General features: G+C 40.0%; 1 protein-coding gene across 2 annotated transcripts in view; it reads right to left on the reverse strand.

The window, feature by feature from the left end:
- The window catches only part of LOC137609086 (mitochondrial import inner membrane translocase subunit TIM16-like), a 104,357-nt gene that overhangs the window by 69,613 nt on the left and 21,329 nt on the right, over positions 1–13,415 (reverse strand). For both annotated transcript variants that reach the window (XM_068335835.1, XM_068335833.1), the window contains exons 8-9: positions 2,673–2,756; positions 1,911–1,993 (exon numbers count right to left, since the gene is read on the reverse strand). In XM_068335835.1, the coding sequence (XP_068191936.1) occupies positions 1,911–1,993; positions 2,673–2,756 (167 nt within the window). The remainder of the gene's footprint in view (positions 1–1,910; positions 1,994–2,672; positions 2,757–13,415) is intronic.

Below are 13,415 nucleotides of genomic sequence, written 5' to 3' on the forward strand. Positions count from 1 at the left end.
TGATCTCTCACTTTAATATCAGGGCTGGTCTGCAGGCATTCAAATGGGACATCGCCTGATACATCTCTAACACACCATCATATGACAGTGTGACTTCAACAAATTATTTAATGCAGGGCATTCTGCAAATGAGTCAGGACACACTAAATCAATAAGGTTCAATGACATATAACAGCAAACCGAAATTAATTTACTGGCTGTTCCCAAATTCAACACTAAATTAATAAAAATGAATCCCACATGAAGTCTTTTGCCAGTAAATTAAAAACGTATGGATATAATCTGAAAGAAGCTAAGAAACCAGAAACTCCACAGAAGATCCGATAGTTAATGGAAATTAACATATGGTACTTTCATTGTCTTCAAGCTGCATCATCCTCGCATCCTCACCACAAAACAGCAGCTACAGACTCTCAGTAAACTTTGACATTCCTCAGTCTATGCGCCACAAAGACAAACCCCTAATAAAACCTACTAATTCACACTGGCTTCTGTGGTTTTGTGCTAACACCATGTGCTCAGTTTGCAATAAATATGGTTTGTGGGGATTTTTAAATAAAACTATGTGGCTTCAGATATCCTCTATTTTCACGAGGAGTACGCTGCCACCAACCAAGAAGGAGGATTCCAAAGATGCTCTGAGACAGACAACCATCTGTCTCACTCAAATGGAGGAGGAAGTGGCGGAAATGGAGATGAGTGGTGAGCTGGAGGGCAGAGGGAGGAGAGTGTGTGTGGAGGTTGTAATTTGGGACCCTGTTGTGTCAACTCCAAGATGTCTCACTCATATACAGATTCCAACAGGATGAGAAAACAATGGTATTCCTGCAAATATTTTACAATAAAGATAAAGATGACTTTTATTTGTCCAACAGTGTGGAAATTTGCTCGATTGTGGCAGCAGAGAAGAGGGGGTTCACACTTACACATCTCAATAAAATATTTCACAGAATGCATTTATTCCACTACAATGTGGTGAATCAACTGAAACTGTGTCATCTACTGTACTTTGGAGTGACTTGGCTTATACTATAAGATATACGGGCTGAACCTGAAAAAGGAATCGTCACTCCCACCCTGTCTGTTCCCTTTCCTCCTCCATCTATCATTCTTGCCGTCTCTTTCGCTTAGCCATGCTTGTGAGCTCCCTCTGGTCTTCAGCAGCCTTGTTTGGAAAAATAAACCGAATCACTATCAAAGGTCAGAAGCAGAAAGCGACAAGTGGTGGAACTGAAGGGAGAAATGCCAATGTGTCTGCTTCTGCTGCCTGATCCGTTACACTGCTTATGGGCAGAGGGACAAAGAGCACATGAACATTTCACACTCCTGTCTCCATTGAGAGAAAGGATAGGAGTCTCTGTGTAAGGCCCTGACCCAGCAGGAATGTGGGAGGACACTGTCGGAATCTGTCCATCCAGTTATTCCTGCACAAGGAAGCTTCACAGTATGCAGAAGGCCCTCCATAAATTCCTCCACGTATGTAAATACCACATGTCAATATCCACATACCACACATATGAAAAGCATGTTGAGTAAGACAAATCACACTCGCACCCAGTCACTCTTTGTACGAGAAGTCAACTCAGAATTGAGTTTTAAGGCCAGTATAATGAAGATATTTTGGAGAAGCAGATACACGATCAATCGGCTGATTCCAATCGGTGAGATCAATGTTACACGAACACAACAGACAGTATGCAGATAACTTCACTGCAATGCAATAATAAACACACAATGACCAACAGCCTCTTCATGATCAGAATGTATGACGGAAGCAGTCTTATGTAGTATCATTGTTATTAAAGTACAGCAAAGAAACTCATGTGGAAACCATTACTAGTCTCCATCCAAAACTATGGCATGTGTGTCATGACAGTGTCAGTCATGAGGGACACAGACGCAGTACTCACCCACTGGAAGCACTGAGTGACACCGAACTGACCGAAGAGCTCAGCTTCCTGCTGTCCCAAAGCCTCAACTCTCGACTTCGCACCTACACACACACACGCACACACATGCGCACCCACACACACCATGAGGTTAGTTGGCATAAACGCAGTTAAACGAGATATGGCAAATATAGTAATGTTGGACCAATAGTTTACACACATTTTAATGTGTGTGCTTTAAATTTTAAAGCTTTTTGTTCAGGAATTCTCTTCCTGTTGAGCTATCAGTTATGGATGTGGCTATGCACAATTTATACCATCTTCTTAGAGGCATATAAAATACGTTGTATAGATGAGTACAAGTACAAGATGAAGGTAAACTGCATTTCATTCTATTATTAAAATTTTGCTCCAGAGACAGTGATTATACCGCTGAACCTGAGCACTTTAAATGTCATTAAGTAAATACTGCAGGGTTTTAGCAAATAACATTTTAGTGTAAACCAGTAAATCTGTTTATAATAATAAAAACACTATCATCTGAGGAGCCACACCATTCTAAATATTTGCATTATTTCAAAAATGTTAATTAATTTAATTTGCAAATACCATTTCATTTGAATTGTTCATATTTAACTGAATACTGGCACAAAGACATTGCCAATAGCAACATGAGATCAAAGTAACCACAACGTAGCCCAAACTAAAGCTATGAACATATAACAAGTAACTGTTTCATTAAAAAATAATACTAGACATAATAGCTTTGAATAAGCTTCTAACCATATCAAACCCAGTGGTGAGTAAAAAGTTGTCTTTGGCCCAAAGGATCCTTGAATCCTTGTTGTTCTGAAGGCCTTTGGTACTCTGGAATAAACAATGGACAATTGTTAGACAGGAAACAACACAAACATCTGACTGAATTCTTCTTCTCTCAAGTCTATGTCTAAAAATAACCCTGAGGTATAGTTCAAGGTAACGAAGCAGGTGATGATTGGATGAACTGAAAGGAAGAGCAAAATGACAGAAGGGAAGGACAGAAGATGGGCAAGACTATTCCTGCGTGCCTGACAGATCCTCCTAGTAGAACAGAGTCAGACTTGTCCCATGAAAGGACTATTTGTTATAGTTTACGCAGCAGACAAGGTCACTTCTGCCCTGAGTGCAGCTTAGATTACCAAATTGCGACACTGTGTCTGTGTGCATCTTCACAGTATTGCATTTGTTACCCTGTCTCCATGGGGAATGCATCCAAACACTGCCAGGCTAGATCGGATGGGTGTCGCTCAGAGGTAAATAACTTGTGTTTTAAGATGTAACAGCTAAAAACACCTGAGTGTTGAAATGGGAGAATGTGCCTATTCGTAAAGACAACATGTAAGAGTTGATATAGACACAGGTGGAAGGGGCACTATAGTAGTTTTGCACACATGGAATCAAGCCACAGAAATTAGGAGCATGGGGACAAAAGAAGGGAAATGATGTACTGGACAAGGGGTGGGCAGAGTTCTAAAATTTGACTGGTGCAGCAAAGCAAGGATTATAGAAAACACTATTTTACTACAGAATTTACTTAATGAAATTAATTATATAGTTTAATAAAGTTTGGCGGGCCGGATTACAAAGCCCAGCGGGCCGTAAATGGCCTGCGGGCCGTAGTTTGCCCACACCTGCCCTAGGCAATAGTAACCTGGGCTTTAAGGCATCCTAATATTAAACTGTTCTAAGGTCATCTGTCAAGTTCTAACTACTTGTAATGTCTGACTGGTTCAATCAGAGTCCCTTTGTATCTGTTCTAATACTAAAATTACACCAAGCTTTCCCATAAGGCTTGAGATCAGTGATGAAGTGTCCATGCAACAGGAGTCTTAAGCGGCTGAGCCTACTGTGTCTCATCAAATTACTGTTGTCATTTTTATGACTGTACTCACCCTGAGGAGCATGGCTGGAGGAGGACAGAGTGTTATTTCCTAAGGCTCTATATTCCGAACCTCTCTACAGCAGCATTATGATGAGGCTCAGACGAGTACCTGCATCAGCTTACTGTAGGACAATGTTTAAGCCCAGCAGGTCCAACTGAAGCCAACAATGGGACAAATAAGGATAACCAAAGAAATATTAAACCCACACGATTCACATATGCGGGCCTTATCAATCCTAAATTTAATCCCATTTTGCTCCACATTTCATGTGCTCAACATGACGGTCTATGAATAGTTTGCTGAGAGAAAAAAATGTAGGGCCTCTTCAGACTGAAGAAAGCATCACTTGTTAATTTTAGCAAATCCTCTTCAAAGAAAACGTGCATATACCAATACCAGTTTGGAGTCTAATTGCACCTAATATGACTTTACAGTAGCATAACATTACCTTAGTTTTAGAGGTGTCACTTGGTGGAGTTGTGAACTCTGGAGTCAGGCTAGCTGGGCTAACTGTTTGCCCAGCTAGCCAACCACTATGGTTTTCACTTTATAGATTCATAGCTACACACTAACATGTCAGTGATAAGAACATTCTCAATCAACTTTTAGAAAGAAATCTTACTATTCCTAATGCTATGCCAGGCTAAATACCACACATATCCCTTTCCTGGCTACATAGTGACAAATGGATATAAACGTCTAAATTCTGAGTTGCCAGGTTTGAAGATTATTTTCTGAAATATTTGACTAATGCCAAGACTCTTGTGTTGGAGCCTTTCCCTGCAGTGAAGGAGAGTTTCACCAGTCATCTATATACGAGTATACAAAACACTTAGATGAATCTAAATGTAATATTCTCAACTTTGAGAGGACTTCATAGTGTTGCATACATTGGGAGAACACACCAAGTCAAGTCAAATTTTCGAAAAGGAAATTCTCAAATGTGAACTTGTGACCCCCTCTCAAAGGTGATGTATCTCTTTTCAATACAGTACAGATGTTTTCTAACATTTTCTGTACTCATAAATAGCTCCGTCCACTAAAAGGTATTACAGTGCACTCCAGTGAATTGGCTCTCAAGCCTGTTTCAGAAGTTACAGTACAGAACGCACTGACAGAGTTGATAATAAGTCCTGGATTGAATAAACACTTAAATCGTGACTCAAGATCATTTTTCAGCTTAAAGTCAGCTGGTTTGCTTCATGCATGTAACTGAACTCATATTTGACTTGGTAAGTCCTTACAAGTGAGTCGGTTGAGAAATTTCCAAGATGCATGCAAGAGGTTCAGAGTAAACCAAGACCTCCAAAAAGCAATAGATCACAAAGGAGTCATGCAAGGCGAATGGCTAAAGGCAGCATGATATAAACAGATACAGAATTCATTGCTATTGGACTGTTCATTACAACTGGCTAATTTCCTTCCAGGGGCAAGACAATGCAGCAGTGGTACCATGACCAAAGTAGGAACGAGTTTAGCTCTGCTTATTTTAATCTACTCAGGGTCTGATTCATACTTCTGGCTCGCAGGAGGAGATTTTAATTGTGTTCACATGCAAGAATCAGCATGACAATGTCAAACTTTTTGCCATATTCTGTCACGCTGATCTATTGGCGAGTGTGTGACGAGTGTGTCAGAGTGACTTTTGTCCAGACGCATTAATGTAGTGAATTAGAGTTAAGAAAAGACACCTTAAGGCCGATGTGAGTCATGCAGAAAGAATTGGCTGCACAGAAAGAAAGGGTCATCACGCAAAAAATGTCTGTGGCTGCAACGTCCTGTAAGGCAATCAAATATAGGCGAATGCCCATTCTTAGTACAGTATATTATTTAATAATTAACTTTTATTTAATTGTTAACATCATTGAATCCAGATTCTACTTACTGGTTCTCACGTTACGTTACATTTTGCCTAGTGGTGGCATGCAGCGCCTATGGTTTTTACCTCACAGGTTAGATCGGTCTTTTGTGACACTCAAAAATGGGGTTTTATTTTTTCTTGAAAAAGAAATGTCAAACTGTGTAAAGGACGATGCACTACTAATGACTTAGCACCTCCATATACACTACAAATCAGCAAATATATAGTGTTTGATGCACTGGACCGACCTCGTTACAATCCTTTAAGTGAAGTTTACAAATGGATTTTCATTTCACAAATATTCACTGGCATTACAGGTGAAAGCCGAGAGCAACAGTCAACAGTGGGATTCTAGGAAGCATAGCCATCTGCACAAAATTTTAAAGAATCCATCCAATCAATAAAGAGATTGAAATTGAAAAACATCGAATAAATAGTGCATTCTATCAAACAAATAACTATACCTCATATATCACCATATTATTAACTGCCTCTGGAGCAGACGGGCTTCATTTTGCCAAAACAATATCCCTAAGGCCTGAACTTGGCTACCTGATCCAACAGCCCCAGAGCTGAAGGAAAATAGTGGACCGGACTGACCCACAGCTGACACCTGATGTCATCTGTCATCCGGATGCAAACGCACATGCAGCTATAAGTTCTTTGATGAAGATGTCATCAGAGGTTTGGCGGCTGGAATGACACATCTGCAATCCAGAGTTTTGAGTGTGGGGCAGGACCTCAGCTCACCTTTTCACAATAAATAGTGTTTCAGCTTCAGGAAGCATAATACAGCCGCCAGAGAGCTATGTTACTACTAACACCACAGGGCAGCCAGAGGACATGACATCTGGATCTGCTGTGCGTGAATAAATGTTGCCAAACAGTATTTCTCCTCTGCAGTCATAAATTTAATTAAAATCACGTTCACCTAAACCCCCCTCCTTATGATTGAATTTGCTACGAATCGATCCTGACATATTTGAAACAACGAGAAAAGGGCATGGGGCATGGCAAGAAAAGGAAAAAAACAAGATAAATGTTTTCCTTAGCAGCCTAACAAAGGATCCAAATGGATGGAAGTCAAACAGAAGGACAGAGTGAAAAATAGTATCAGTTCGTGACTGGACAGGATATGTGAAGGAGGAAGAAAGAATCAGTTACACTTGCTTGAATGACTGGCTTACAAAAACAGAGAAAGTAGAGGAAATAACATCATATCTGGCAAAGGGACCTTATCAATACAAGTGTCTGGATCAAGATATGGGAATATATCTTTCTGCTACTGATCTCAATTTAATAACCATGAAGAATGCAGGTTAAAGAAGAATGAGAACAAAAGGATGAAAGTGATGCTGACCCTGATAACAATTAGCATCATCAAAAAGAGAACAGCTGGGGCGTACACTATGGCTAAACATTTCAGACAGATTTGTGTACAGTCAGTAGTCTGCCAATCTTACAGTTTTATTTAAACTCCTCCAAGTATAAATAAATTCGTATCACTTCATCTTTTTCTGTCTTTTTCCCCCCAGACATTTAACTCCTCAGCCCACCTGTGCCAGTCAAGGACAAACACAAGGATGAATATGATTGCATGGACATATGGGAGCTATTACTATCTCAGCATCTCCCTGTCTCTCTCACTCACTCTTTTTAATGTGTATTTCACTTTTTTCCATCAAGTCCCGAGTGCCAGTGGTGCAGAAAGTAACTGAAATGAATGAAGTGGTCTGGAAAATGGAGTGTAATGTTCCACATAGATTATGCTGTATTTGTTTTCAGCGGATAATTGTCTATAATACATGCCCACTCATTTGTAATTACAAATAAAGCTGTAGAGTTTTGTTTGCTGTATAAAATAAAAGAAGTATCAGGCAGCCTGAGAATGCGGAGAGTAATAGTGAGTTGCACCTAACGGTGGAAAAGTGCAGGAATACACCTGAGGATTTAATCATGCATCCACAGTCTGTTAGCATAGCTTCCTATGTGTTAACAGGTGGAAATAGCTAACCTGGCAATGTCCCCACAGCAAAATCCACCTGCCAGCGCCATGAAACCAGACATGTCACTGCTGAGTGTAAGAGACAACACCATACACACCGAGCTAGAGCAGCTCCTCCCTCACTTACCCCTGTCTTTGTTCTATTCCCACAGCATGATTCTTTTCCTTGGATTTTCCCTCCTTTAATCAATAACCGTTGCAACTTTCATCACCCCTGAATAAGACTCCCTCTTCTCAAGTCAAGGCAAATATTGCTTTTACTCTATCCAGTTCTTTTTTCACGGCCCATTAAAATCAGGTTTTCAGTCTGGATTCACTGTTGTCTGTGTGACTTAGACCGAAGAGAAGCAAGCAACAATAGAACTTGGATAAAAACATCCACTTCATTCCTTTTCCTCTGCCTCCTACAATCAATCTTACACTTAACTCTTCAAAAAAGTTCAGAAGTCATTTTGACACTTGCTCCTTTCTCTCCCTTCATTAAAATTAATGTGCAAGGTCATGAGTGAGGCAGGAAAAGGATGAAGAAATGACAACACAGAAAAAAATCAATAATGCAGCTGCAGTAGCATAAATATCAGAAGCAAAAGATTTTGAACTCAGTGAACAGGACAGTTATTTATTATATTTAATTTCCCAAATCTTCTTTGCTACCAAAATAAAAATACATAAAAAAGGAATTAATTGTAGTCTGACTTGTGCTGACTATACCTCCTGGACTGTTACTGCCATCACCCTTTCCACATCTGCCTTGCTTGCAGTCATTCTAACAAAAAGACAGTGACCAGAGCTACGAGGTCTGCTCTCCAGACATCAGGTAAAACCTGCATCCTCAGGACAGGAGCAAGTGATAGGGAATTGGACTGATTCCCAGTTAAATACACATCCAGCAAGAATGGAATATTCAGTCACCTTTTCCCTCAGCCAGCAGTTTGTAAGTTTTAGTTTCCCATCCATGCGGTCTTTCTCCTGGCAGTAACAGGAGCAAGCATGGACAGATAGATGTCAGACTCAGAGATAGATTGAGAGACAAATATTGCATGAAAGGGAACAATCCACCTTAAGTTTAATGCAGAAGACACATCCATCTTGTGGGATAAAGGGGGATTTTCTCAATTTCATCCTACACACTCCTAAAAACACTATAGTACATGTCTTGACATGATACACTTTATATTTATTTTATTATCAGGTGGTAAGTGAAATGCTGTCAGGAGAGTTGTTGCTGTTTAATCCTTGGCTTCAGAAAAATGAAATCATGACAGAGGGAAGTGAAAACTGTATGAAAAAGCAATATCAGTTTCTTTCAAATGCCCCGTTTTGCTGGAAGGGTCTCAAAACCTTCCCTGTAATATCAAGATGAACAAGAGAATAAGACTGGAAAAGCAGCAAATGTTTACATGTGAAAAGCCAATATTTGGATTTTTTTTTGCGCTAATCAACTATCAAAAGATTTGTCTATTCTTTTCTGTCAATCAACTAATCATATCAACTGTAACCCTAAAAACCTTCAAGGATGTCTGTAGCAATATTCCAGATTTCTGGCAGACAGGGGAGCTGGCTCAGCGTCTGTGGGTCACAGAAGACTTTTTGAGAGACTGATCGCTGCAGACTGCCTACCACAAAGACGTCATCCAGCGTTTTAAGAGAGTAGGAAAAAAATGTTGGCCCTTGGAGTCATTCTACCCCATGGAAAAATAAATCAAGGGGGAAGAGGAAGAGGTAGATGGAAAATGGTGTTTAACAAGAGTTCGGTTCACTTTTGGATAGTGAATGATGGGAGTAAAAAGAAACGGAATGTCTTTTTGTTCACAAGGAAAACGCAAAAAGAACTGTAGCATAAATGAAAAGGATATTCAGGGCTAGATAGAGCATAACATGCATGGTTTTACCACTTAACAGCTAAAGGTGCATGCAGGAAAAACAGAATTTTTATCTCTAAATGCTGTGGTATCTGCTGTATAGAAGGCCTAGCTTTATAGGACAGTTTGACGTCCGCCGTTGTTGCGGTAATTTGTTAGCTACAGCCTGATAGTTCATTAACATTTAATTTTATGCACTTCACAGATCACTTTAAAAAAAGAAGCTACAATTGAGGAAATCATAAGATTTTGTATTTTTAATGTGTCAGGCCATAATGATCCAACTTGGTGAGACGCACTGTCCAGTAAATCCTGAGGAATCTGAGAGGGCAGGTGTAAAATCCATTACCCAGCCTGAGCCACTGCAGGTGGTTTTTCATCCACTCATAAAAACTCATTTAATACATATTGCCAAAGTAACTTTTATTTATTTTGCTACCTTGAATGACTGCAGACTCAAAGCGGGTGAGTCTTAATAATACCAACAACAAAAAAACCCCCAGATGCTTATATGATGATGTAAATATCTAGTAATAGGAAATAATTTTGGAACCCCATTGTATTGACTAATAAATATCAGACACATGAATCATACACCCAGAAGTCAGAAAAGGTTTTGCAAACTCAGCTCTGCATCCTCCTCAGTGATTCTAAAACTGGGTTTGGAGTGCAGACTTACTTTGTGACTTTTGGTCTGGGCTGGGCCAACAAATCAATTTAACTGGCCTGTTAAGTAAAACGAAACACAGAAGTGGTAAGAAGGCTGTGTTTATTGAGCCACGGTGCTAATTGGGCCGTGTGGCTGTAGCTGAGAGTTCCAGGCAGCCCACAGTGCCAGCTCAGGCTGTGGTCACCCCTCTCTAGGACTGAAGGGACAACAGATTGGACAAAATAACACCACATTGTGGGGGGAACTGGCACCAACTGCATTGCATCTACTGGCAGAGATTTCCCTCTGGTAAAACTACCCAAGGTCACATAGTCTTCAATAAGAGCTAACTTGTCCCTGGAATTAGCATGATTGAGTGGAACAGTTTTGCTCCAAAAGAAGCACCAGAAAGCCAGAGAAGATTTCAAGCTCCTGCATTGTGATCAAGATGTTTGATGGCTGTTGAGGTTGAGGCTCAAGTAATAAATTTACCACAGATGTAATTAGTGGCTCAATATTTTAAATCCAGAGATCCGTGTAGTAGAAAACATAGGGCACTATTGATCCCAATGACGACAGCAAGAACTCTGCCAACTGAGGCGATGAGAACCTGCAGACCAGACCTGCACCCGAAAAACAAAGCAGTGATTCTTTGGGAGGGTTTGTCAGGATGACAGGGCGTGTTACCCGGAGCAGGAGCTACAATCGTACAGCTAGTCAGGCACCATAAAGCCCCTCAATCCCTGTAGCCTAGCCCAGCCCTCCTCTGTCTGCTGTCCTGTATGGCTCTTTCATAGCTGCCATGGAAACAGCTGGTTGGAAGCACTCCCTCTCTGAAACCACATCATAGAGGCTTCACATCTTCAAAGTATCCCCACACGATTGGAGAGAATCTTGAATGGGCCACAATGAGCTTCGCTCGGGAGGCACATGTGTTTACAGCATGATCATGTCATTTGTGTATAATCACTTAACTGGTTTCCTTGTGAAGTAAAGGGTTAGGGTTAGTAAAAGTCACAAATGTGTCAGTATTTTATGTTTCCTTTTCTGTAATCAGAGCATGATAATGTAGCCTTGCTGCGTCAACTTCAAAAACTTGAGAAATCCTTTGTCTCATATAAAACATTTTCAACAAAAAGCTTGAAAAATATGTATTCTTTTAATTATAAAGACAGTGTAATAGACATCCATGAGCAATGGGGCCAGTTGTGTAACATGTTAGCCAATGCTGGGATTTGGTGTGCAGGTTGACCCGACCCCCAGCAGAGACTGTAACTTTCTTACTGGAAACTTTCTTCTTCCCTTTGCTTCTGCTTTTAAACCACAAAAGATTACTTCTAGGTCATAAAATCCAAGGTTGACTTACAAGAATTTCCATTAATAATGATCTTGACTGACTGTTGAATCTATTTGTGTAATTTTGGTCAGTTAATCAAGATTTTTTATTCTGCAAAGTAGTAATGGTGGTATGTTTAAATTAAAATTCTCTCCTTCACCAAGAATTTGTGGCTTCATATCATCAGGTTCCAGTAAAACCTCACGTTGCTGCTATTCAACTTGGTTCTGCTCTAATCTCTCATAATATAATCGTCTGTTTTTACAATAAATGACTTCGACAGACTAGATTCAACAACCATATGTTAGAACATTGGATGAAAACTGAAGAGGTCTGTTCATATTCCTGCTAATACCAGCAGACTTGAAATAATGGAAACTCTTATGAATACAATTATTCGACAAATACCAGCTGCTACATATACAATAAATAACAGTAATTACATTCAGGCTGAATCTGACGTGCCATCGTGTATTACAACTTGGCTTTATAGTCGAGAAAATAAAAACACAAGTGTGCTGTTAACAAGGAGCAAGTTGGATGCACATGTCGGTTTCTTGTTGTAGAGCACTGTCTTCTCTGAGTTGGAGGTTGATGCCAGAACAATGCAGGATGTCTGCCTTCAAACTCTAACCTTTCAAAATAAAGCACCACTGTCTAACCACCTGTTTGATAAAACTTTTACATCGCAAAAACACGGGTTTTGAAATGCACTGCCTAACCAAGATACAGTAACTAAAATAGCATCTGCTTCTGGTCATGCTAAGTTCATCTAGCAGAACCGAGACTGCTGCGCTTCACTCCCCCCTCAGGCAAATCTGCCGTTGGTCTCAGCAATGTCTGAGGCCTTGCTCTCACACTCATCCTTCAAAATACTGATAAGAATGTAGACATCAGAGTTGGGGCACTGCCAGGTTTAAATGGATCTGTAACGGGCAGATTTCAGTTTTATTAAGGATTAATGAGCTCTACTCGTACATTACTATTGTGAAAAAAAAACCCCAACTCAAAACAGACAAAACTTTTTAATTTTATTTCTGCATGAAACTCAAGTATTTCTAAATCATTAGATAAATTAAAAAATTGAATTGTCTTATATAGACACACATTATTCCGGCTATCTAGGAATACAGGCTTTTGTAGCTACAGCAACAGTACAGTACATCGTCACATGAAGCTTCAGGCTAAACTCAAAATCTGAATTGCACAATACGTAATGCCTACACTGGTGAATGTAGGCATTACACATGTTATTTTTGGAGCCCATGTACTCCCATTTTTTTTAACCCTACCGCAATCCCTCGTGTTGGCAGGTCGACAACAACAATGACTAAACACTGATGGAAATTTTCCAATAACCCAACATGGAGGACTCAACCAGGAAGCATGGTTCAATCAGGAAACAAGACTGATTCATTCATTATTATTATGGCAGGGGGAAAGAGGAGGATTCATCACATCCTCACCTCCACCTTGGAGGTTCTGTTTTGACATGTGTTTGTCACTCTGAGTGGGATTCCACAAAAATTACTTCATTCATTTTTTAGAAATTGCTGTTGCAAAGTTGGTCATGTGATAGAAAAACCTAAAGAATTTTGGGGGGCACAGCCAAGATTACTTTTTTTCAATTTATTTAAATTGGTACATTGCCATATCTTCTAAATTCTCACCGAATTTCAGGAAAATCTGTCAAATAGTTGTTGTTTTTTTTATCCTGCAAACAGAAAAACTAATGTTGGTAGAAACATTACCTCACTGGCTGAGGTAGACAGTCCCAGGATGCAACAGGAGAAACAGCTAATTATCACCTATTTTTGGCTCCAGGTGTCACCCACATGTGCACATAGTGCCTTAAATAGTGGAAACCAAGAGTCCCAGAGCAGTCAGAGCT

This window comes from Antennarius striatus, chromosome 16 (genome assembly GCF_040054535.1).
Source record: "Antennarius striatus isolate MH-2024 chromosome 16, ASM4005453v1, whole genome shotgun sequence".
Lineage (NCBI taxonomy): Eukaryota > Metazoa > Chordata > Actinopteri > Lophiiformes > Antennariidae > Antennarius > Antennarius striatus.